Consider the following 25874-nt stretch of genomic DNA (forward strand, 5'->3'; position numbering starts at 1 on the left):
GTGGTGTTTGAGTGGCTTTTTTCTGCTTCCGGTGACTTCCGGTCGGCAGATCCTCACAGCGCCTTTTGAATCAACCTGCTGCTGCTGATTTGTGAACGGTGTTTGCGTGTGGACCACTGCTGATTCATGGGAACTGCTGTTATCCTTACAATGAAGATTGGAATCTCCCCAAAAAACTATTGCAAAACAGGTCCACATCTTCTTTTGCCCCATTAACCTTTCCTTTTCACTATCCCTAGTGGGTGATGGGCTAGAAGGGAGGTTAAAGCATTTAAGTACCCTTACTAAACTAGGTTTGAAAACTATAAGTCTACAGACCCCCATATATACGTCATGGTGTGTTTCACCCACCCCCACACACATGTGTGAACACACACACGATAAGTGAACATAATTTTTAAAGGTAAGATAATAGTTACTTTACACATTTATAAATTACGGAGCTAATGAGATGGCTCAGCGGTTAAGAGCACTGGCTGCTCTTCCACAGGTCCTGAGTTCAAATCCCAGCAGCCACATGGTGACTCTCAACCATCTGTAATGGGATCAGGTGCCTTCTACTAACTTTAATGTGTACATTCAGACAGAGCATTCATATAAATAAATAATAAATAAACAAATCCTTAAAAAGTATGAATGAAAAGGTTATGAGTAAGAGGCTAAGCATGAACAGGCATGTGCCTCTGTATCTGGTTTCTGCTGGGGATGAACCTGGGGCTTCAGGAATGCAGGGCAAGTGCTCAACCAACAGAGCCACACCCCCAGCTTTGTTTGTAGTTTGATGGTTGAGGACTTGTGTTGTCCCAGACTGTGTGCTTGACTTCAGTTGTCATCTTCCCGAGTAGCTAGAACTAAAGTTGAGTGACACCACAGATGTCTGTTTTCTGTCCATCCTTCTGTCCAGCATCCAGCATCTGTGTGTTTTCTGCGCTCTTGGGAATTTGCACATCCTAAGCATGTGCTCTCCCTTTGAAGCATACCCCTCCAGATTACCTTTACTGAAAATATTAACTTGTCTAGTGGGGTCCCTAAAGGATATCTAAGTTCCAAAGTGTTCTTGTTGTTTTACTGAGAAACAGCAGAGGACCTGGGTTGGGGTCCCAGCTCTGGTGTGTACCCTGAAAAAAGGGCACGGCTCTAACATTCGTCTTATTTCCAAGTGGAAATGTTATGGAATCGTTTTCCTTAGCCATGGGAAATTCTCTTTCCCTCTTCTGGTGACTCCTAGAATTATCATTGCCAGAGAAATCATGAACCTACGAGGACTCCTGTAGAATCCCTTCTGCATGGAATCTCCAAGGGCTCTGAGAGACAAAGACACTTGAGTCAGGGCTCCCTGAGCTGGACTTCCAAAATCCCATTTAGGAGAAAGTGTGATAATGAATAAGATCTGATGCCCTCTTCTGGTGTGTCTGTAGACACCTACAATGTACTTATATATAATAAATAAATATTGAAAGAAACAAGATCAGAATGCCACTGCAGCATCAGGCGTGATACAGAGCTGAGATCTCACCTCTCTGTGGCTGAGGCTGGACAGTGAGATCCAGGTCTACCTGGGTTACATATGCAGATATTTTTTTAAAAAAGGAGTATTTTTAACATACCCCAGTGTTAGAGTGCTCAACCAACACAAAGGAAGCATGCATCTGATCGCAGTGGCACAAGCCTGCAATCCTAGCACTTGGGAGGTCGAGGGAGGAGGCTGAGAGGGTCATAGCGAGTTTGAGGCCAGCCTGGACTACATGAGACCCTGTCTCTAAAAGATAACAAAGAAATAACGACAACAAGCCAGGACGTGAGCTCAGGACGCATCTGCTGCCAGAGAAGCAAAGGGTTGTCAGTAGACAAACTTCATCTTTCTATAATATCCTGCTTTAAATTTACTAGTAGTTTGTTTGTTTTTCTTTTCTTTTAAGATTTATATGGGTACACTGTCTCTGTCTTCAGACACACCAGAAGAGAGCATCAGATCCCAGTACAGATGGTTGGGAGCCACCATGTGGTTGCTGGGAATTGAACTCAGGACCTCTGGAAGATCAGTCAGTGCTCTTAACCACTGAGCCATCTCTCCAGCCCCCCCAAAGAAAAACCCCCCAAAAACAAAATTAAAGATCATAAAAATTAGGCATGAGGGCTGGAGAGGTGACTCAGCAGTGAAGAACACTCACTGGCTGCTCCTCCGGAGGACTGGGGTTTGATTTCCAGACCTAACCTGGGGGCTCACATTGTAATGACAGGGGAATCTTTCGCCACCTTCTGGCCTCCTGGGGCACTACATGCATTTGGTACACATACATACATACATACATACACACACATACTTACATACATACATACATACACACATACTTACATAATACATAATATATACATATATACATACATATAAGCAAAGCACCCACCCATATATATTAGGTTTTAAAATTTTCTCCAGGCAGTAGGCGCGCAGGAAGATCTCTGAGTTCAAGGCTAGCTTGGTCTACGGAGTGAGCTTGGGGACAGCCAGTGCTACACAGAAGAACTCTGTTTCAAAATAACAAAACAACTAAATAATTAATTTTAAAATGCATTTGTTTTTATTTTTTGTGTTTTGGGACAGGGCCTGGCCTCGAACTCACAAAGATCCACCTGCCTCTGCCTTCTGAGTACTGGGATTCAATGCGTGTGCCATCACATCCAGATAAAATTTTAAAAAATTAATTGTAAATTGTTCAACAAAAACTTCCATTCTTCAAATAAAGCAATGAGATCAGGAAAACACACACACACACACACACACACACACACACACACACACACACTACAAGTCTTGTATCCAATATCTAGATACATGGGGTTCTCTGCAATCTGTAGGAGAAATGACCCCATTGAAAGATGAGGTAAAAGGTTCACAGGGACAGAGCATATAGAAGTAGTAAGTTTGTGAGAAAGACTTACAACGTTCGTCATCAGGAAATGCAGACTAAACTCACAAAGAGAAACCACTCCCCACCCACCCGCGAAGCTATATTTAAAACAACTGATACCCAGTCCAAGCCCAGGTGTCCAACCTTGTGACACTTGAACCTGATGTTGTCATTTACAAGTGTGTTGTACCTCGTGCATAGCCTGCCTTGGACCCATGTAGCCCATTAGACACACGGAAGTTCATGCATTCCTGGCAGGAAAGAAAAGTGGTCAGCTACTTTGGAAAACATTTAGTGTTATATATATTCATATTATATGAATGAATTTCTCTGTGTGACCCTGGCTGCCCTGGAACTCTCTCTGTAGACCAGGCTGGCCTTGAACTCAGAGATCCACCTCCCCCTGCCTCTGGAGTGCTGGGATTAAAGGCCTATGGGCAGTACTTTTGTTTGTTTGTATGTTCGTTTGAAACAGGGCTCCCTGTTCCGGAACTCACTGTATAGACCAGGCTGGCCTCTGGCCTCAAACTCACTGAGATCTACTTTCCTCTGTCTCCTGAGTGCAGAGATTAAAGGTAAGCCACAACTTCTGCCATATGTTGTTTTTTTTTTTTAAATTTATTTATGATATAAATAATTTTTTTAAATTTTATTTATTATATATAAGTACTGTAGCTGTCTTCAGACACACCAGAAGAAGGCATCAGATCTCATTACAGATGGTTGTGAGCCACCATGTGGTTGCTGGGAATTGAACTCAGAACCTCTGGAAGAGCAACCAGTGCCCCTAACCACTGAGCCATCTCTCCAGCCTCCAGCAGTGTTTTTAAGAATCTCGTTCTTAGACATGATTTACTGACTTGGTCACACTTGGAGACTATCAGACATCGCCTTAACAATCTTTTCCACTCTCGCCCGGCTCCCGGGCCGTTGCCATGGCATCTCCTCAGCAGGCCTGGAGAAAGGAGCAGAACGCAGGGAGCCAGGGTCGTCCATGAACAACCCTGGGTCATTCCACCCGCTTCGCGGTCATTTTGTAACCACCGCACGGACTAAGTAAGATTCATCTCTACCCTGCCCTGTGAGACTGGTGTGCGTCTTATGGGCACTGCGTTTGTTAAATATCACCAAATTGTATGTTAAAACCCGGTGCTTTTCTCTTGGATGTAAATTAAAACACAACATAATTAATGTAGACACAGGTATGAAGTTTCTTCCTGGCTGATTAGGCTGAGTCAGAGTTTATGGAGAGAATCCTTTGTCCCAGTCAGTTGGAAGAACTGGGCATTGCGCCCCCTGGAGTAACATGTCAGCACAGCCCACATTCCTGACAGCACCCCTCTGAGGTAACCCACCGACTGATAGCTGGCTTCCTTCAGAACTCTGTGATCTTACCTGGGCACAGTAGCACAGGCCTGTGATTCTAGCACTGAGGCAAGAGGATTGTGAGTTCGAGGCCAGGCTGCCCTCCGTAACAGGTTCAAGGTCAGCGAGAGCTACGTAGTGTATTTCAAACACTGAACTTTGAAGAAAACACATCAGATGTAGGTGTCCTATGATATACCTTTAACTCTGCAAAGGTAGTTGGATCTCTGTGAGTTCAAGGCAAGCCTGGTCTACAAACAAATTATAATCTGGCTAGCCTCAGACTCTGCCTCCTGAGTGCTGGGATTCAATGTCTGGCTCCTGGCATTTTTCTTTGTTTGCTCATTTCTTCGTGTTGTTTAGAGACATGATCTCTTTTAGTATAGACTGACCTCAAATTAGCTAGCCAAGGACAACCTGGAACTCCTGATCCTCCTGCCTCTACCCCCAGATTAGGATTACAGCACCCATTCTACACCCGGGTTAGGAAGTCTCTGTGTTCTCATTCCTCCTGTTCCAGAGCCTTGACTCCCAGTCAACGTTTGTCCCTGTTGGGGACTGAACCTAGGTCCATATATAACCTAGCAAGTGCCATGCCACTAAACTATGTCCCCAGGCCTGTTTTTGCTTTTTAGTTTGAGATAGTCACAGTAACTTGCTCAAGAGAACACTGAACTTGGGTCCTCCCGTCTCAGCCTCCGGGGAAGCTGGAATTCCGGCCCTGAGCCAACAGAGCTGGCCATGTTGGTTGGTTTTAAAGATCTCTCATCAATTCTGAGGATGCCACGCAGCCAGCTGTAAGAACTGAGGCTGAGAGGCCAGATGACCACTTAAGAACCCCCAGTCTTTTCTGAAAATTAGTCTTTACTTGGATGCCTGCAGGGGGCCCCATAATTAAATCTCCATAGCAACAGTAGGACTGACTAGACCTAGCTACATCCAGCCCCGGGGAGAATTTCTCACCCAGGGATGAGTGGCCACAGTCCCTTCCCAGATGCAAGCTCCATGCTCAGGTCAGACATGTGTAATCTGCCTCTTGATTTCTCAACTCAGCCCACAGCCTTCGGGGCAGGTGTGGAGCCACAGAAGAGAAGAGGCAGAGGAAATGACTTATAAAAAGCAGTCTCAGATTGAGTCACACACAGGAGCTGGAGCTCAGAGAGCGGTTTGGGGGCAGGAAGAGGGGAGTGAAGGCCTTGTGAAAGACTCCCTCTTCTCCCTAGGGTAAGGCTCTTTACCGAAGCCCACTTCTCTCCAGGACTTAGAGATGGTTTTGCTTCCCCAAATGTAGAAAGAGAAAAATCCCTGACCTAGGAGGCTGGAGCCCGTGATCTGGGAGGAAGGGAGGGTACCAGTGAGTATGTGTTAGCCTGAGCTACTCCCTCCCCAGCGATCTTGTTTTACCTGTATAAAATCAAATCAAAACAAAACAAAACAAAAAAACCCCAAACAGCAACAACAACACAAAGCAGGCACTACTCTGAACTCATGTTTAAAGATGGAAACTCTCTGAGCAGTGGTAGAGGTTCAGGAGTTTGAGGTCATCCTTGGCTACCTAGAGAGTTAGAGGCTAGCCTAGCAACTTGAGACTCTGTCTCAAAAAAACAAATACATAATTTCCAACAAAACCAAGTAGTCTAAACCTGAGTTTGAGCTAACCACTGGTCCATCCTGCCTGCTCTGTCCCCCCAGATGTTGGCTTCTATCCCCATCCATGCTTATAATAACTGCATGTAGGGTTGGGGCTGGAGGATGGCTTGGTAAAGCTCCCCCTCCCGCCCCAAGTGCAAACTCAGGACCCGAGTTCAAATCCCAGAATTCACATGAAAAGCTTGGTGCTTGGCAGGCAGAGACAGGCCATTGGGGCCAATGGCCAGCTTGACCTCTCGGCCACGAGACCCGTCTTAGAGGACATGGGCTGCATTTCTGATGACACAGAAGGTTGTTCTCTGGCTTTTTTGAACATGCGACAGAGATAGAGAGACAGACACACACACACACACTCACTCACTCACACACGAGTAAGAATAAAATAATAAAGTATACTTTTGTTTGGAATTCGGGGCCATAAAGTCTGGGCTGTGTCCACCCACTGTTGCCTTCGCAGGAGAGCTCAGCAGGAGGGGAAGGAAAGGAGCGAGGGACTCCTCCAGCTCCCTCTCCAGAGTCCTCCCACAGTTTAGCTCCACCCCTTTGCCCGAGGCTGCGGCTGTTACTGTCACTGAGGTGCAGCACCCAGTAAGGCCTCTCTCCTCCTTGTTGAATCATTTTCCCCTGGGTCCCCCAGAGTCAGTGGGGAACCCCTTTCTCTGTTTCTAGAAATATGGTATAGCTATTCTGAAAACCTCAGCTCGGAGTGGAGGAACTTTCCATGGGCGTGGGACTACCCTGTGGTAAGGTGGACGCTCCACTGCCTGGGATATTTACTCGGGGCCTGGGTGCCTTACAGAAGGGCCCTCCTGTAGGAGGCAGGGGTTGGGTCTACACCTTTGAGGATCGTTAACTGGAAGCCTTTATGAGTCATTGTGAGTTGAAATTTAGCCTTGACATGAGGGTCATATACAGGACAGATATAGGGCGAAGATAGATTTAGGCTCAAGACCTGCCTCCCTGGCACATGTGCCTGAGATGGGAGGGGTTTTGAATGGAGTAGCGCAAGGACATGAATCTTGCCTGGCACTAGGAAATATTCCCTTTCTCAAAAACAAAAGACACAGGCCTGATGGTTCAGTGAAGACAGACGCCATCCAGCCTAAGAACATGAGTTTGATCCCCAGATAGGAGAGAACCAACTTCTGCAGCCCCTGCCTACATGTTTGGCCATGTACAAGACATACACAAAAAGTAAGCTTTTTTTTTTTTTTAAGTGGTCTAGCCACTTCCTTGCTTGAACACCATGGGTACATCTGTCCTCAGTTTCCTTCCTGTAAAACCAAAAGTGCCCACCTCACAATACCACACAGCCTCACATTTGCTATGTAGCTGAGGCTGACTTTGAACCTCTGATCCTTCTATCTGCTTTCCAAGTGTTGGGATTACAGGTATACACACCCAAAGCCGGCAGTGTTGGGAGATGGAGCCCAGAGCTTGTACGTGAGAGGCAGAGGCAGGCACTCTACCAACGGAGCTCCCACCCCAGCCCTGTAAGATAGCGTTAGGTACCAGTGTGATAGCAGAGTCTGCCTGGTGTGAAATGGGGCTCCGCAGATCTTACCTCTGACAAGTTCTTCAACCAAAAGCCCAAGCCACAAAAGCAACAAGTCCTCTCCTGACCTGTCATTGTAGAGTTGAGAGGAGGGTTGATAAATTTATAGGCTGAGGTCCTGAATGTCTGAACACTTAACATGGGCAGGGAGCCAGCCCGTCCTCTGACAGGGACTGTTTCTGAGGTAGTCCTAGAAAGCATGATACATAAACGGGCAAAATGCCAGAAATGTTCTGGATGCATGGGTGGGGCAGGAGACGGCCGAGCAGTTAAGGACTGGTACTGCTCCTCCGGAGGTCCTGAATTTGGCTCCCAGCACCCACATGGTGGCTCATTAACTGCAGTAACTCCAGTTCCAGGGAATCTAATGCCTTCTTGTGGCCTTTATAGGCATCAGCACACGTGTGGCACACATAAACCCCTTGGACATACACTTTGTTGTTTGCTTGTTTGTTTGAGACAGGGTTTTGTGTGTGTGTGTGTGTGTGTGTGTGTGTGTGTGCGTGTGTGTGTGTATGTGTATGTGTATAGAGTTGACTGTCCGGGAACTCAATCTGTAGACCAGGATAGCCTTGAACTCACAGAAATCCTCCCGCTTCTGCCTTTCCAGTGCATACACGTTAAAAAACAAAAAAGAAAAAAATAAAAGAGGCAGCAGAGGCAGGCGGATCTCTGTAAGTTCAAGGCCAGCCTGGTCTATGGAAGGAGTACCAGGATGGCCAGGGATACACAGAGAAACTGTGTATTGAAACCACTCCCCACTCCACCGACCTCCCCCCGAAAAAAAAGACAGAAAGAAAAGGAAGACAGAAAGGATGCTGAGAGACCCTGAGTGCAGAGTGGTACCGAGTGTGAGTCTCGGACCCAAAAGGAACATGTCAGTGTGTCCCAGCATTCCTGCATGGGGACAGAAGTCTCCTGGACCTTACAGGTCTGTCTCCCGGGTGTGCCCCCAGGTACTGGGAAACTTTCTATTTTCTTATCAGGAAGTATTCCAATCTCCAACTTGCTGTCCACTATTTGCCAAGGAGAGAAACTTTCAAACAATCAGACAGGGGAGCCCAGTAAGAGTTTTGTGACCGTATGTTGGGCTGAAACAAAGGGAAGGAGCCGGGCAGGTCTATGTAACGCGGAGTCACTCTCGGGCACACTTGGAAGTACAAAGGTGTTCTGATTCACACCCACTTGTGAATTCTCTGTAGCCTGAGTGTGTCCTTGGGCAAGTCAATCTCTGTGTGAAATAGGGTTGATCAGGGCTGGAGAGATGGCTCAGCAGTTAAGAGCACTGACTGCTCTTCCAGAGGTCCTGAGTTCAAATCCCAGCAACCACATGGTGGCTCACAACCATCTGTAATGGGATCTGGTGCCCTCTTCTGGTGTGTCTGAAGACAGCTACAGTGTACTGTAAAAATTAATAAAACGTGTAAAAGGTTGATCGCATCCTTCTTACTTGAGGATATAAGAAAACATGGAAACCAGTCGGCTGTGACCTCTATTCCTCATCGATACGCCGTTAGTAGGTTCAGCCCAGAGAATTAGTGATCAGAGATGCTGGTGGTTGTGAGCTGGGTTTCTGGAGTCTGGTAAGTTAGAGGTTGGGGTGGGGGTGCTGTCCTGATCTAGTCAAAAGGAAAGCAAACTTCACACAAACATTTTCCTTTCTTATTCATATCCACTTACTCAATTTTCAAGTGATATTGAGATGGACGGAAATGATTCATTTATTAATTCTTAATTTTCTTTTTTTTTTTTTTGTTACTCTTAATGTGGTAGGGTGTTTTGCCTGCCTGTATGTCTGGACACATGGGTGCCTGGTGCCCACGGAAGCCAGAAGACATCGGATCCCCTGGAACTGAGGTTATGGAGTTGTGAATTGTCACGTGGGCGCTGGAAACCAAACCTCGGTCCTCTGGAAGAGCAGCCAGTGCTCTTAAATGCTGAGCCATCTTTCTAGCCCATAATTCCTGTTTTTATTTTCTTTTTAAAAAATATTTATTTATTATATATGAGTACACTGTAGCTGTCTTCACACACACCAGAAGAGGGCATCAGATCCTATTACAGATGGTTGTGAGTCACCATGTGGTCGCTGGGAATTGAACCTGGGACCTCTGGAAGAGCAGTCAGTGCTCCTAACCACTGAGCCATCTCTCCAGCCCCCATGATTCCTATTTAGCAAGTGGGAAACGGAGGCACGGAGCAGCGTAGTAGTCAGGGCTTCATGGCTCCGTTTTCTCCAGCACCATTATACATAGTTCTGCATTTTAAAAATCTTATTTAATAAACACTAGTTGAGTCCCAAGGCAATGTGTGCCAGGCCAGGGATACAGGAGTGTGGTGGCTTGAATATGCTTGACCCAGAAAGTGGCACTATTAGGAGGTGTGGCCTTGTTGGAGGAAGTGTGTCACTTTGGGGGTGGGCTTTGAGACCCTCCTCCTAGCATCTTAGAGGCCACATTAGGAAGTTTGACCACACAGCTGGCCCAGTAGGTCCCCTCAACCTATCCCAGTGCACAAGGCAGGCAGCCAGCCTCAATCAGCTACCCATGTTCTATGTGATAACCCACTCAGTCCCTAGGGACTTCCTAATGTGGCCTGGGGCTGGCCTTGAATTGCTGATTCTTCTGTCTGTATTTCCTAGGTGCTGGATTACAGGCTTGGGCCTCCACAGCTTGGAGCAGCAATGTCTAATGAGAACTCTTATTTGATGAGTCAGTTTGGATATTTAGAAAGGACCTATCGTAGAGAACCAAGAATTTCCATTAAACCCAGCCACCTCCGACTTCCTTCCTATATCAAACCTAAGTTTCTCGAGGGAGGGTCTCATCTCTTGTAACCAGTGCTGACTTTGAACACCTGTCATTGAGGTTTATCCTGGGTTGAGACTCTGCCCAAAACCAAACAAAATCGTGACCTTGATCCTCCTGCCTCTACCTCTCAAGTGCTGCAATTACAAGTGTGTGCTTTGACACCAACAGGTCAGAAAGATTTTTTATTGTCTTACTGTGCCTGACACATATACATGAGTGTGGCTGGGTACACACACAGCACATGTGTGAATGCTAGCAGCATTTGCTGGGCTCAGGGCTCTTTCTACTGTGGGTTCTGGGACTTGATCTGAGAATGTCAGTCCATGCAAGCATGTTTTTTGCAAAGCCACAAGATTTTCTTTCTGGGGCTGGAAAGGTGGCTCAGTAGTTAAAGAGCACCGCCTGCTCTTCCAGAGGTCCTGAGTTCAAATCCCAGCAACCACATGGTGGCTCACAACCATCTGTAATGGGATCTGATGCCCTCTTCTGGTGTGTCTGAAGACAGCGACAGTGTACTTAATATATAATGAGTAAATCTTTAAGAATAAACAAACAAAAATCTGCAGTGTTGTCTACCCAAGGCATGTCCTGTCCATTTCCTCCCCTCCCCCTCCCCAGCCTGTTCAAGCTAATTGAGCTCTGACCTGATCACCCCATTTTCTTCCATCTTGTCCCTTCTTCCAGTCAACTCACTCCACTGCAGTGACTTTGAAAAGCAGAAATGGCCCAGGGCTGGAGCCCATGTTTACCATTTTCCAGGTGGCTTAATCTACAGGCACCAGCATAAAAATAGGTCAGTGATTCTCCACTTCCTGTTAGAAGGCTGAGGAAGACGTAATGTGTTTTCGACCAGCCTCGGTTAGAGTAGGAAGGGGCTGTGGACAGAGAGACCATGTTATAATCATGTCATATATGGTTTGAGGAATTAAAATTAGCCTGTGCCTCTGAACTACAAGCCCAGCCCCTAAACCAGCCGTCCTCAGTGGGTCACAGGGGTCACCTAAGCAAGACAGGTATTATGATTTATGACAGTAGCAAAATCAGTTATGAACCAGCAATGAGAACAACTTTATGGCTGGGGTCACCACAACACAAGGACCTGTATTAAGGGGTCCCAGCATTAGGATGGTTGAGAATGCTGCCCTAAATCCTTTCAACTGTTGTTGACAGTGCTCAAGTCTGACCTGCAAAGCCCAGCCTCCTTCCCAGCCTCATCCTGCATAAACTCCTGGTTCTAAGGACAATGCCATCAGCCAAGCACTAGACTGAGCCATTTCTCTAGTCCTCTAACTAGCCTGCAGCCATCTTTGGGTCTGTCCTAACCGGTGTCCCTTCTTACCATGCAGCCCCCAGCGTCCGGGCCACTCCCTATCACATTAGGATTCTCTGCATCTTTTTAAAGATTTATTTATTTATTATATATAAGTACACTGCAGCTGTCTTCAGACACACCAGAAGAGAGCATCAGATCCCATTACAGATGGTTGGGAGCTACCATGTGGTTGCTCGGATTTGAACTCAGGACCTCTGGAAGAGCAGCCAGTGCTCTTACCTGCTGAGCCATCTCTTCAGCCCCCAACCTTGGGCTGTTAACTGTCCATTTCTTCTGTATGCACTGAGATCCAGGACCTCATTTTCTACCTGTCCCAACAGAAAACACCTACTGTGTGCTATATGAGAAATGCAATTCCCTCTCTGAACCTGTTCTCCACCCATAAAATGGAGTGTCTACTTGACAGGGTTAAGATTAAATGAGACGGGGGCATAGTTCAGTGACACAGCACTGTGTGGGGTCCTGAGTTCAAATCCGAGCAACCACCAAGAGGAAAGGAAGGAGGATGGTGACAGAGCACTTAACCAGTGGGATTCTCACATGCTCCCCAAATGATGTGTGTCAAGTGGGTTAACCTGTCCCTAGTCTGTTTCCTGTCACTGGCAAAGACTTTGAGAAGGACAAAGAGTGAAAGAGCAGGTGCTTTGACTGGATTGTAAGTTTATTAGAAAGGCCTTGGGCAGATGAACCCTGAGTTACCAGCTGAGGAGGAAATGAAAAAGCCCTCATCCCCCGTGGACCACCTCCCTGGTCCCCTGTGAACTCTGTCCAGTGGCAAACAGGAAGTCTCCCAAAAAGTGCTCTGTGCCCCCTCTCCACGGGGTTGTCCGGTCCAACAGCAGGGGCCCACTGAGGATGGGCATTGTGGATGCTGGTGCCTGCAGCCAAGAGCTGACAGGGTGGGGTCCCTGGCTCTAGCAGAAAGTGGTTCTAGAACCCCAAAAAGAGATAACTGGGACCAAGTTCTGCTGAGGAGCCAGTAGACAACTCTGAGAGGCAACGCTGGACCGCTTAGAGACCTGTGCGGATGGCTCCATGGCCAACAGTGGGGAGGGCCCAAAGCTATCAAGGGAGTCTCGGCCACACATGTGACTGGATGTTCCTCCTGGGACCGCAATGGCCAAAAAGGCAAATGGATCTTGTAAAAAACCCATGGTAGATGATGACATTTTTTTTCCTTAAAAAATAGTTTGTACAGTGAATGGATTTCACACAATGGAGCCTTGAGCCCAGAAGGGTCCGTCCTGGGGAGGAAGGCACTTCACACCCTCATGGGTGATCTGGGCTGGTTACTTCCTTTCCATTCCACTTGGTCCTGTGACTCAGGCTTGCTCCCTCTGGGAAGGACTCTGCCTCCAAGGAGTGTGTTTGTCTGCATGTGGTTCACAGGGTGGTGGATGGCAGCTTCCTCACCCGCCGCTGGGCCAGGATAGAAGACTCAATTGGCTTGAGCTGGGGGGTGGGTTTGGAGCTATTGAGTGCAGAATACGTAGCTGCCATGGCCCCCTAAGAGAGAAAAGGTAGAAGGTCAGACCACGAAGGAGGGTGGGTGGTGGGCAGACAAAACACATGCACCCCAGGGGCTGGCCCACCCCTCCCAAGGTCCCCCAGCCCACCCAGCCCAGTGTTTTTAGTCTTGGTGCTGTTTCATGACCTCTGGTTTTCCCCAGGACACAAGAATGGATGACACTATTGCATGAGTCTGGGGCTCCCTTGGGACAGGGCTATGTCTTTTGCCACATCCCCTGGTTTTGGGCAGACACAGAACTGTCTGGCTCTGTTACTTCAAGTCCCTGCCATAACCCATTGGTCTGAGCCCATCCTCCACCCTGGCCCCAGACACTTAGCAGCCCCAGGTGTTCATGGCGACCTTCACAAGCTGCAGGTCTTGGTGGGACAACTGGCTCTGGGGAAGCTTGTCTTTCTGGGTGATCCACGGGTGCTGTAGGACCTGCTTGGCTGTGAGGCGCTGGTGGGGGTCCACATGCAGCATCTTAGATACCAAATCCTGGAGACACAGGGATAAGGAAGTAACGGGGGCCATGGCTGGCAGAGAGTTATACCCCACTGATGGCCAATGACTGGAAGGCCGATCGTGGTTCAGCCGTCTCTGACCTGAGCCCTTAGAGAAAAGTCCCTGCAGTCTGTTCTTTATACATCCCCTCCCCCCGAATCCTAGGATCTCTTTCTTCTCTCTTTGCTGCTCCAGGTATGTGGGAGACATCTTTTCCTTTCTCCTTCAGAAAAGCCAAGAGGAAAGGTGCGAATTGCCTGAAGATGGGGGGGGGGGGGGGCGTGCAGGGGGGGAGCACCAGGCAGATGCAGGTTTAAATTTGACTCTCCTCCCTCAGGTGGGAATGTAGCTAACAGCCCCAGGGCTGGCCTGGCATGAGGGCTCCGTCCCCAGCACAACAAAGAGCAAACATGCCAGGCATTTAATCCAAGCACTTGGGAGGCAGAGCCAGGGAATCATGAGTTCAAAATCGGCCTCGGCTACATAGGCCCTGAAGGCCATCCGGGGCTGAGAGAGACCTTATCTTCAAAAAACCAAACCAAGCAAGCCCAGTGCTTCCTGCTCTCTGAGAGAGTTCAAGTCCCAGCACTCTTGTTTTTTTTCCAGACAGGGTTTCTTTGTGTAGCTGTAACTGTCCTGCCACTCAGAGACCTGCCTGCCTCTGTCTACTGGGTACTGGCATTAAAGATGTGAGCCACCACTGCCCTGCCCCAGCACTCAGCAGGAGCCTCACAGCCTGATGGAACACCAGCTCCAGGGGGCCCTAAGCCGTCTGGCTTCTGAGATCCCCTACACTCACACGTGTGTATTCCCACACATACACATAATTAAAATAAAAATACGGCTGGGTGTGGTGGTGTACACCTTTAAACCCAGTACTGAGGAGGCAGAGGAGGGTGAATGTTGGTGAATTTAATGCCAGCCTGGTCTACAGACCAAGTCTAGGTTAGCCTAGGCTACATAGTGAGACAAAAAAAACCAAAACAAATGCAAAATGAACAAACCCAAAAAACCCCAAACAAACCCAACCCTAACAAATCCCGAAACAGTAACAGAACCTCAAATAAATAAATATCCTAAAGTTAGCTCTTCCCTTCACCAGGCTGAGTGTCCTGGAGAGCTGTTACTTACTTATGAGCCTCAGTTGTCCCTCTGAGAAGCAGAGGTGACCAACACCCAGTACAGGTAGGGTGCTATTGACCAGAGGTTCAACCATGGTACGCGGATGTTCTAGGTGAATAGAAACATCCCAATATTGAAAGTTCAAGAGTAGCCTCCTTTGGGAAGGCATTCCAGAGCTTGGGCAGATGCCCACACACCCGGCCAGAGGGATAGCCTCAATGGGTGGTGTATTTTCTAACACACCAACTCTCCATGGAGAACCAGAACACAGAAGGGGCAGTGAAGTTATCCAAAGAGGAGGGGTGAGTGTCTGGGAATCTTCTACTTGGGGTGATACTACAATGAGTATTTGTGAAACATTATCCTTGGGAGAAGGAGACTGTCGGAAACCTGTCAGCCTGGTTTCGAGCTCCAAACCTCACAGACTTACCTTGGCTGTCTCTGAGACCGTGTTCCAGTTTCCCCCACTGAGGGTGAACTTCCCGCTGCCGATCCGGGTGAGGATCTCCTCTGGTGTGTCACTGGGCCCATTGGCAAATGGAGTGTATCTAGAGAGAAGTTCCCAAAGCCAGCTGTAGCCTCTGGCCTCCATCCTGGCACTAGGGGGTTAGGTTAAGAGGTTGGAATCTCCCAAGGGCAGGGTCAGGGGCCGAGACTTCACACTCACCCTGCCAGCATCGTATACAGCAGAATGCCCAGGCTCCATATGTCACAACCTTCATCATAGCCCTGACGCTTTAGCACCTGGCAGGAGGCAGGGGAGGGTGGTCAGGATGAGGGGCATAGGAAACATCAAACATTTCCCGTAAGGGTAGAGAAGAGTCACGGACTGACCACACGTCTTCCCTTGGAACCCGGGTCAAGGTCCAGACAGTTTGGAACATTTGAGAGAAGGCACAGGGCCTCCTGAGGCCTCCACTTACCTCGGGTGCCACGAAGTTGGCTGTGTAGCAAGGTGTCATCAGGAGCCCGTTCTCAGCCCGCAGCTGCTTGGCAAAGCCAAAGTCGCAGATTCGCAGGCACTCCGGGTTCCCAGACTCATCCACGTACAGGATGTTACTGGGTTTGAGGTCCCTGTGGACGACCTAGGGGCAGAGGTCAGGATTGAGAAGTCACACAGACTGGCATGCAGAGGAAGGCTCAGACCTCTACAAGAGGAGAAGGTATTGAAATGGAGCCCTATGTTGGTACACTGCTCTTAAAAAATTGTGTGTGTGGGTGCCAGGTCATGCAACTTGAGGGAGTCAGTTCTTTCCTCCCACTGTGTGGGTCCAGGGGACCACGTCCAGGTTGTCCGGCTTAGCAGCAAGCACCTGTGCAAGCTGAACCATCTCATTGGCTCTGCATCGCCTTTTTGAAGTCTCTGAAGATGCCAGGGCCTCTAAGCCCACCCGTTTCTCTCTTCGACCTGCCCGTTACTCACTGTCTTCTAGGACAGCCCCACCTCCCCGCAGTGTACCTCTCAGCACCCTCATCCCCAAACGCCGCTGGTTCTACCATTAAAACGCCCAGAGCCCCACTCCTCCCCTGTCAGGAATCTCATCCCCCAACATCATCTAATTCTAGATTCTGCAGCTGACAGACGGGGTCCCTGGAACCTAAGTCAAGAGATCAGTGAGAAGGCTGAATAGGGAGAAGCGCTCAGTCAAGTCTGACGCCTGGGTTTGATTAATAGAATCCACACAGTTAAAGGAGAGAACCTATATCGTCTTCTGACTTCCACACGCATGTGCCACAGCACAAGTACACATGTGCGTGCGCATACACACACAAATACATATATACACATATATATATACATACACACACAAATAAACATACACACATATATACATACACAAACACACATATAAAACATATACACACATACACACATATACATACACATGCATGCACACACACACACACACACACACACACACACACACACACACACACATTCTCTCTCTCTCTCTCTCTCTCTCTCTCTCTCTCTCGTTATAGTTACACAGTTCTTGTCAACAAACCAACCAACTAACTAGCCAAGGAAAGCAGGTGGCCTGGCAGTTAAGAACCCTGGCTGGGCTGAGCAGCACACCTTTAATCCCAGCAGTCAGGGGGCAGGGGCAGGAGGAGGAGCTCTGTGAGTCTGAGGTCAGCCTGGTCTAGAGGAGTTCCAGGAAAGCCAAGGCTATACACAGAAACCCTGTTTTGAATCCCACCCACCCACCCACCCACGCCCCACCACCTATCTCAACCACCAAAAAAAAAAAAAAAAAAAAAAAAAAAAAAATATATATATATATATATATATATATATTATATATATATATATATTGGCTAAGTTATGAAGATCACAACAGAATTTGAACCCCAGAATCTACAGAAGAAACTGGTGTGCTGTCCCTATAACCCTGCCTCCAAGTGGGGCAGGCAGAAACAAGAGGATTGCTGATTTTTGGGGCTTCCTGCCTTTCAATCTAGCCAAGAAAATGTGATCTCCAGGCTGAGGGAAAGCCCCTGCCTCAGTAGAGCAGGTGTCAAGTAACAGGACAGGACATCCTGTTCTGGCGCTTGAGGTACACGCAGGTATGCACTCCCCCCTCACAGACTGGGATAAATAAGCCCTTTCAAATGCCCCTTCACAATCCTGATGACACTGGGGCCACTCACACCTCAGTAGGCAGGTGGCATCTTACAGAGGAGGAAACGGAGACCCGGAGAGAAACCCTGACTTGTGAGAAACAGGAGAGCTGAACTCAGCCCTGACCACCATTTCAGGACATTCTCAGTTGTCTGTGGTACAAAGGACACATTTGGGAAGCAGACATCAGGGAAGTTTGTGATCTGACTCTGCCCCAGCGACATAAAAAACTGAGTAACTCTGACAGGAACCGAGTCTTGCCACAGCTGGAGCAGAGTGGGGCGGGACAGAGCTCAGAAAAGCAAGTTACAGTTGCTGCTGCCTGGCCGCCAGGTGTGCACACTGTCACAGAACATCACGGCAGGCTGGGAAGGCGTGCGTGAGTGGGAAGACAGAGTGGGAACCACAGCAACCAGACTAAACACGGCTCTGGGGACCAGGTAACAGTCACCACACAGCAATTCAAGCTGTGTTTTTTCAAAGGTAGACAACTTCGCCAGATCTTACTACATCAACCTCAGAACAAAAGCCCACTCCTTCTGTAGACAGGGAGGGAAGCCTGGCCTCACCTTTCACCACTCTGTGACTGCCACTCCCCCACCTTCAGCTCTCTGGTCTGTAAAATGGGACTGACAAGTGTGTTCAGGGTCCAGGGTCATAGGGAATGCCGGGGATGTTTATTTAACTCAGGGCCTGGGACAAAGGTGGGTGTTTGTCATGGTAACCACACTGTGGTTTTATATGGAAACCCAGTTTTGATGGAGTTGAAGCAAGAGGATTGCTGGGGTTTCCTCCAGTCTAGCTGAGAAAATACAAGTTCAAAATTCAAGGAGAAACCTTTCCTGGGAGAAATGAGGGCAGGGGAAGAGAACAAGACACAAATGGACTCTGCTCCCACACACTCACATAAACCCTTACTAAAAGTCAGTGGAGGCCCAGGCCTTTGATCCCAGCACTCAGTTTGAGGCTAGCCTGGTCTACCAAGTGAATTCCAAGACAGCCAGGGCTACTTGGAGGAACCTCATCTGGGCAAAGCAGTTAACAAACGAACAAAAGAACAAAACAAAAGCTGCAAACATATCCCCCAAAGCACGACTCCTGGCTTGTCATCCTTACCATAGCAACAGTATCTGCGGTAATCGATACCCGGCAAGTACCCAGTGTCTACTAACAGGTGAGAAAAGTTCACTGGATAATCCATACTGTGGAATTCAACCCAGCAACAAAAACTGCAGCCCACAACCAGGTGAATGAACCTCAGTGACAGGGACAGAGGGAAGGCAGTCAGAAATGAGCCTCGCTTGGAGTGGCCACACAAGCCTGCACCCACCCCGGGCGCACAGCAACGCTCTCTGCTGCTTCACACCAAACCAAACCAAACAATAAAACAACAACAACAAAACCCCAAAGCCAAAGCCATTACCAAAACTACAACAACACTCAAGAAAAGAGATGTGAGCAGGCTTAGGAGGGCTCCTCTGAAGGGCAGGGCTTTGGGTATTGATGTCAGAGATGGAATGGGGCGTGTTCACTGTTAGGAAACGGACTGGCATTGTGACTTTGTGTGTCGAGTTTTATTTATGGGACATTTCAATAAACAGACGCTATAAAACAAACAGGTGTCCTGGATCTGGCCCCTTGCCAATCCCTTCTTTCAGCTTCTGTGGATTCTCAGCTTCAGACACACATCAACCCAGAGAACCCCTGCAAACACCTCAAAAAAAAAAAAAAAGGCCAGAAACGGAACACTGGTGACCTATGAACTCTTGGCTTTGGGAAAGAGACTGTTTTCCAAATGTAGCTGTATTCAAGGGGCCCAGAAACTCTTGTTCTGGAAATTACTTCCTTGCTTGGAGCTTTAGGTTACCCACTGATAATTCACAACTCAGCATGGCCTTATTAGACCCCTGGCTGTCTTAGAACTAACAGAGCTCTGCCTGTCTCGGCCTCCTGAGTGTTAAACGTATTGGTTTTTTTTTTTTTTTTTTTAAAGATTTATTTATTACATATATAAGTACACTGTAGTTGTCTTCAGATCCCATTACAGATGGCTGTGAGCCACCATGTGGTTGCTGGGATTTGAACTCAAGACATCTGGAAGAGCAGTTAGTGCTCTTAACCACTGAGCCATCTCTCCAGCCCCCGTGTTTGTGGTTTTTTTTTTTTTTTTTTTTGAGACAAGTTCTTTTTATATAGCCCAGGCTACCTTGCTACAGAATAGCCCAGACTGCCCTCAAATTCATGAACTCCTGTCGCAGCCTCCTGAGCTGGGGTCATAGTCATGTGCCAACACGTGCGTGTGTGTGCCCCTGAGTGTACGGTTAATACTGTGGATGGAACCCAGGGCCTCCAGCATACCAGGAAAACACTATATAATGGAGCCAAAGCTGTTAATGGGGATTAACAAGTATAAAGACAGGAGAGAGAAACATTAACATTCTGACTGATAGGGTTAAATATTAGTCTGTCTGCATTGACCACAGAAGAAACCAAAGTCACTTCAAACACAACCATTCGCAACCCACATGGCAACCAAACTGAAGCTCTGCTTATAATGTAAAAGGTTCCCTCTTGTAAACAAATGTATAAGAATTCCCTTAATAAGTTAAACGTAATCTAGCACTGACATTTTTGCTAAGTTTAGCAAAACAATCGATTTGAACACTCTGAAAAGACAAATCAACAACATGAGGGTATTCCCAATGAAGAGATGGGGTGACTCCCATCTGGCTGAGTAATCAGGACAACATGAAGCTGTGTCTGTGGATGCCATACAGGATCAAGTACAGTGTCCCACTGAGTAGACAGCGATTCTGGCCGCCTGCCCCATCCCCAGCCCCACTTTATTGCTTCGAAGCAGAATGCCCAATACAGATGATATTACTACATAGTCCTGCGAAAGAACCGTTCTTAAGTTCAAACAAGAGCCCAACTGTTCTACAGAACTAGCTCAGGGACTGTGAGGCTTTGGCCCTAGGTATGAGCAGAGGACATCATGACCTTACTCCCACCCCGTCACTAAAACATGGAACCGGATGCCAATGGTTAGACACGGTCACGGTAAACCCCCTTTCCAATTCTTCCTCTATGGATAGTGTCAGTTAAAAACCAATCAACCCAGAATTCCTTGAAGTCCAGCGGCCTGTAATAGCTAAGTATTCTAGCTGGGTACAGGAGCTACAATGTCTATAATCCCAGCACTGGGAAGGTTGACGTGGATCTCTGTGGGTTCCAAGCCAGCCTGGCAAGGTGACTTCACGACTAGCCTGGGCTACATAGCAAGTTTTAGGCTAGCCTAGGTTATATTCTAAGATCTTATCCCAAAACAAATAAAAACAAAAGCAGGGTATGATACAGCACACTTTTCACCCCAGCACTCAGGAGGCAGAGGGATGTGCGTTTGAGACCAGCCTGGTCTACAAAGTAAGTTCCAGGACACCCAGGGCTACGCAGAAAAACCCCATCTTGAAAAACAAACTAGTAAGAACAATCACAACAACAACAACAACAACAACAAAAAACCAGGTAAGTCTTCTTCATGATTCCTTTGGATCCGACCTCTGAACTTCATTTCCCTCTCTCCCTGCCAGAAATCGAAGTGGACTTTAAGCAGTTTGGGCCTCGCATCCATGAGGAATTGGGTTGGATTTTCAAAATGGACAGAAAAAAAAAGACCCTTTCTCCCACTGACCCACTGATCCTTAAAGCAACGAAGGGAAGCCAGTGTCGAGGCATGCTACTCAAGGGCTAGAGGAACTGCAAATAGTTTCAGGAACCTAGAGGAAACACAGGCATGATGTGTGTGAGCTGTAGACCAACACCAATCATGCTGATAGGAAACAGGAGATTTAGAACCTGAGCTATTCCAAGGGAACAACTGATCTCTTTTGCATGTGAGCCGCTCCACCACAGGAACTCATCACACTGCAGAAGGCATGGGTGCACATTTCATGCAAATTGCAATTCAGTTAAGAAACAGGGCCCGCCCAGGTGAATGAGGTCACATGCATTTGAAGACAAGATCTCGCTAAGTAGACCTGCCTGGCCTCAACCTCACAGAGATTTGTTTGCCTCTGCCTCTTGGGTGCTAGAACTAAAGGTCTAGGATAGATAAGGCCCTGTCTCAAAAACCAAAATCCCTTACCTGCAGGGATTTTGGTCAAGCGTCAAATACTGTTCAATGTGGCTCTTCAGAGGCAGACTACAGGGTACTGTTCTTACATTTGTTTGTTTTGAGGCAGAGTTTCAAAACAGACTGGAGCTGAGAAGGTTAAGAGCACTTGCTGCCCTTCCAGAGGACTAAGTTTGGGTCCCAGCCCCAGGTCTGGTGGCTCACACCTGCCTTCTTCTGGCCCTCAATGTGCACCTGTGCTCACAGGCACACATAATTTTTTTGTTTTGCTTTTTGGAGGTAAGATTTCTCTGTGTAGCTCACTGGGCAAGTAGCCCTGGGCTATATAAAGAAAGGAAGCTGGGGCTGGAGAGATGGCTCAGCAGTTAGTTAAGCCTCGGGCTGCTCTTCCAGAGGACCCAGATGTGATTGCCACACCCACAGGGCAGCTCACAACTCTGTAACTCTAGTTCCAGAAGATTTAGTGCCCTCTTCTGGCCAATGCAGGCACTAGGGAACTAAATATGGTATACAGACATGTTTGCATCCACACACATTTTATACACACACACACACACACACACGTGTGCTGAACTAGCCACAGTGAACAAATCAGTCAGCAATGCTTCTCCGTGGTCTCTGCTTCAGTTCCTGCCTCCAAATTCCTGCCTCGATTTCCCTCGTCTGGACCGTGACCCACATGAACCTTTTCCCCCTGAGCTGCTTTTAGTTGTATGTTTTAATCCAGAGGTCCTGAGTTCAAATCCCAGCAACCACATGGTGGCTCACAACCATCTGTAATGGGATCTGATGCCCTCTCCTGGTGTGTTGGAAGACATCAACAGTGTACTCACATACATGAAATAAGTAAGTAAGTAGCTTGGCTAGTCAACACAATCCTGGACCAATGAGAGACCCTGCCTCAATATATACAGTGCAGTGTGATGAAGGACATCATCCAATGTCAACCTCTGATCTCCACACTCAGGCACACATGTATGCATACCTGCCCACATACTTGCCTATACAAATGCAAGCTCACACACACATACATACACACATACATACACATACAAACATACATACACACATACATACATACACACACATACATACACACATACATACACACACACACATACATGCATACACACATACATACATATTCCTGCATGTGTGACTCGGTGGTGGCACATACCCAAGGCTGTCCTCCAACTTATGATTCTTCTCCTTCCTTGGCCTCTCAAGTGCTGGGATTACACTGGGCAGCCAAGTCTGACTTCCTATACTTTTGCTCCTCTTTGGAGATAAGGTCTCACTAGTTAGACCAGGAATGGCCTCTCTGTCTCCTGAGTGCTGGGATCAAAGGCACAAGCCAGCAGGCTGCTACCACTCTTAACCCTTCACTATTGAATCAGATGCTCCCCAAAACATCACCTCAGCCAGAGAGAACCACAAGGTAACTCACAACCATAAGAAACTTTAACCCCCGACTCAGCTTATCCACCAGGGCAACATCAACCAAGAAAGCCACACCCTGCTCTTCGGCCCTACCCGCTCTCTCTCTCTTAGCACCTGGGTCACCCTCTCAAACACCCTGCACCTTCCTAACAAATATCTACCCCTCCTTGCAACTTCCAGTCACCATTTTCCCCGTGTGTGTGACCCGGGGAAAGACTGTACAGCTCCAACCTCCAGACTTTTGACCTGTCCAGTGACAGTGACTTGACAGGTCAATCGGCCGAACATCGAATTCAGGATTTTGTGGAAATCCCACTGAAAGAACAAAGGAAACTCTCTCTTAAGCTTGTCCTGGTATACAGCACACAGTGGGTACTGGACAAACGGGTTTGAGTCTGGCCTCCTTTCTCCTCTTCTTACAACCTACCCACCCGTAGTCCCCTGACTGGCAATTTGGAGACTGTCCCTCCTGAGCCAGCATTCTACTGAGCTCCCAGCTCCCCCAATGGACACTCACCCCTTGGGAGTGCAAGTATTCCACGGTCTTGCTGATGGTGTGCAGAACGAAGCTGGCTTCCCGCTCTGAGAAGAATTTCTGCCGCAGGATCTTGTCCAGCAGTTCCCCGCCCCGCATCAGCTCTGTCACTAGGTACACATGCTTCCCGTCATCATATACCTGCCAAAGACCCCGACTTCAGGCTGCCACCCTCAACCGCCAAAGCCTCACTTCAGTGGCCCTGTTGGCCCACCAATCGTCTGGGCTCCCATCTTGCCGGACAGTAGGGACTGGCCTCATCCGTGATGATCAGAGAATGCCAGAGTCCCCAGGGGAGGGCTCAGGGACACTTCGCCTCCTCTCACGTGTGGTGGGAGGAGGCCCCGAAGTCAAAAACATGGGGGTCCCTCAGTCAAATCCTACAGTTGGGATTCCCAGCCCCAACCTGGCTTTGACGATCCCACCCCACTCACATCTTTCAGGGTGATGATGTTGGGGTGCTGTCCATACCGCAGCAGAATCTCAATCTCTTCTGAGGGATCTCTTTTGCTCTTATCGATGACCTGAAGATGAATGGGGGCCCATGGCAACGTCAGGGGCAAAGACCCATGGTGCCAGCCTCTTTGTTATGGAGCCCATACTAGAGGGCCAGGGAGAATCACCACTTCACCTGTCATTATCCACAGACCCTCCCGTCAAAGTGCCACAGATACATGGACCTCACCCCCGACCCAGCAGCCTTAGCCGAGATATAGGTCAGAGGCTCACCTTGACAGCATACTCCATGTTGGTAGCCTTGTGGACACAGCGCTTACACACAGAGTAGGAGCCCACGCCGATTGTCTCCTTTACTATGTAGCCATCACTGAAAACCAAGTTCTTCCCATGGAGTTGCTGCGGAAGACACGAGTCAGCCTGACCCTGGGAGCTACGGCGCAGGGGTCGTCCCTAACATTAGGTCTTGGCTCGGGAGAGGTAAAAAGAGAAAACAGTCACAAGGTCTACTACTTGTTTCTCTTATCTGTGTGGTCTCAGTAGAGAATGTGCCCCTCTCTGAGCTTCTGTTTTTTGTTTTTTTTTTTTTTTTGTTTTTGTTTTTTTAACTCTGCAATGGGAACGTTCACTTCACATATTAGCCTCTGCATAGGAAGGCTCTAGCGTTGCAAATGAGGAAACTGAGGCACAGGAGCTGGTGTCTCCTCTACAGTCTGGTCCACTTGTAAGCTAAACCCAAGCCGTATATGGCCTCTGATGTTGTGAAGTTCCTATCTATGTTTTTAGCCAATAGTCAGGGCCACTCGGAGACAGGTTTCAAGGACTGTGCTTCACACAGGATAGCGAGGGTCCAGGAGACGGAGGTCGTCCTGGTCCCAGAGGTCTGACTGCCAGCCCCAGAGCCTGCGTTCTCAGCTCTTCTGTTTGTGGTAACCGGGCAGCAGGGCCCACCTCCCTCACCTGGACCACCGAGTGGAGGGGGGTCTGAGTGGCCCTTGGTTTGCCATCGTCCTCCATCAGACCAGTGGCCACGAAGCTGAAGCCACGGAACAGCTGATGGGCACCAGCACTGGGGGGAATGCCTGGTGAATCTGTCAAGAAGAGGACATGGGGTTCAGGGGGGACCCTTGATGCCCTGCAGCCCAGGAAGGGGACACTGCTGGGATCCTGGCCTGCCTCACCAGGTAGTCATGGAGAATGTTTGAGGCTCATCCATCCTAGGCCTTTGCCTATCTGTTACCATGACTATCAGTATTGCTTGCTATGTACAATGTCCTGGGTTTGATTTCCAGCACCACGAAGAAATACCAACATATTCATTGTTAGGTCTCGAAACCTGGGACAAGTCTCAGGACCTGTGGCTCCTCCCAGGGCTCCTCACCTTCCCTTTCCCTCCCACCTAGAGCTAGGCTTCCTCTTGTCTTTGCCCAGCCTGATCTTATATAACTTAGCTATTTTGGCTACTCCAGTCTCTTGGCCCAGGCCACCCCTCTTGATCACTGGCTCCTCTCTTGCTCTCCTTCCTCCTTCCCCCTCATGGTCCAGGTTAGTCTGCCGGCCATGTCTAGACTCCTCCCTCTGCCTGCCTTCTCCTCTATACCTCATGTCTACCATAAAAATCCCCGATGGTCTCCTCTGACTTCAATTTTCATCCACATGCTAATACGTAGCTATGGATGCCACACGTGCCTACAATCCCAGCCCTCGGAAGGCAGACTCAGAGCTGCTCCGGATGGAGGCCAGTCTGGGTTACACAGTGAGTTCTAAGCCAGCCTGAGCCACAGAAAGAAATCCTGTCTCAAAAGCTCCGAACAATCAATCAATGAACATACTATAAACAAGCAAACATGTGCGTAGACCGTTCCAGCCCTGTCACATGAGGACAGTTGAGCCCACACCGAGCCCCCAGCTCAGGCCAGGCCCAGCCCTG

General features: G+C 48.3%; 1 protein-coding gene across 2 annotated transcripts in view; it reads right to left on the bottom strand.

Annotated features, from left to right (window-relative positions):
* Positions 1-12380: 12380 nt before the first annotated feature.
* The window catches only part of RPS6KA1 (ribosomal protein S6 kinase A1), a 38079-nt gene continuing 24585 nt past the window's right edge, over positions 12381-25874 (bottom strand). For both annotated transcript variants that reach the window (XM_080921748.1, XM_080921749.1), the window contains 9 exons: positions 24905-25035; positions 24218-24343; positions 23923-24012; positions 23471-23629; positions 15682-15843; positions 15426-15502; positions 15189-15306; positions 13493-13630; positions 12381-13128 (listed from right to left, as the gene is read on the bottom strand). In XM_080921748.1, coding sequence (XP_080777874.1) covers positions 13006-13128; positions 13493-13630; positions 15189-15306; positions 15426-15502; positions 15682-15843; positions 23471-23629; positions 23923-24012; positions 24218-24343; positions 24905-25035 — 1124 coding nt within the window. In that variant the 3' untranslated portion in view covers positions 12381-13005. The remainder of the gene's footprint in view (positions 13129-13492; positions 13631-15188; positions 15307-15425; positions 15503-15681; positions 15844-23470; positions 23630-23922; positions 24013-24217; positions 24344-24904; positions 25036-25874) is intronic.

Source organism: Micromys minutus (genome assembly GCF_963924665.1).
Source record: "Micromys minutus genome assembly, chromosome: 9".
Classification (NCBI taxonomy): domain Eukaryota; kingdom Metazoa; phylum Chordata; class Mammalia; order Rodentia; family Muridae; genus Micromys; species Micromys minutus.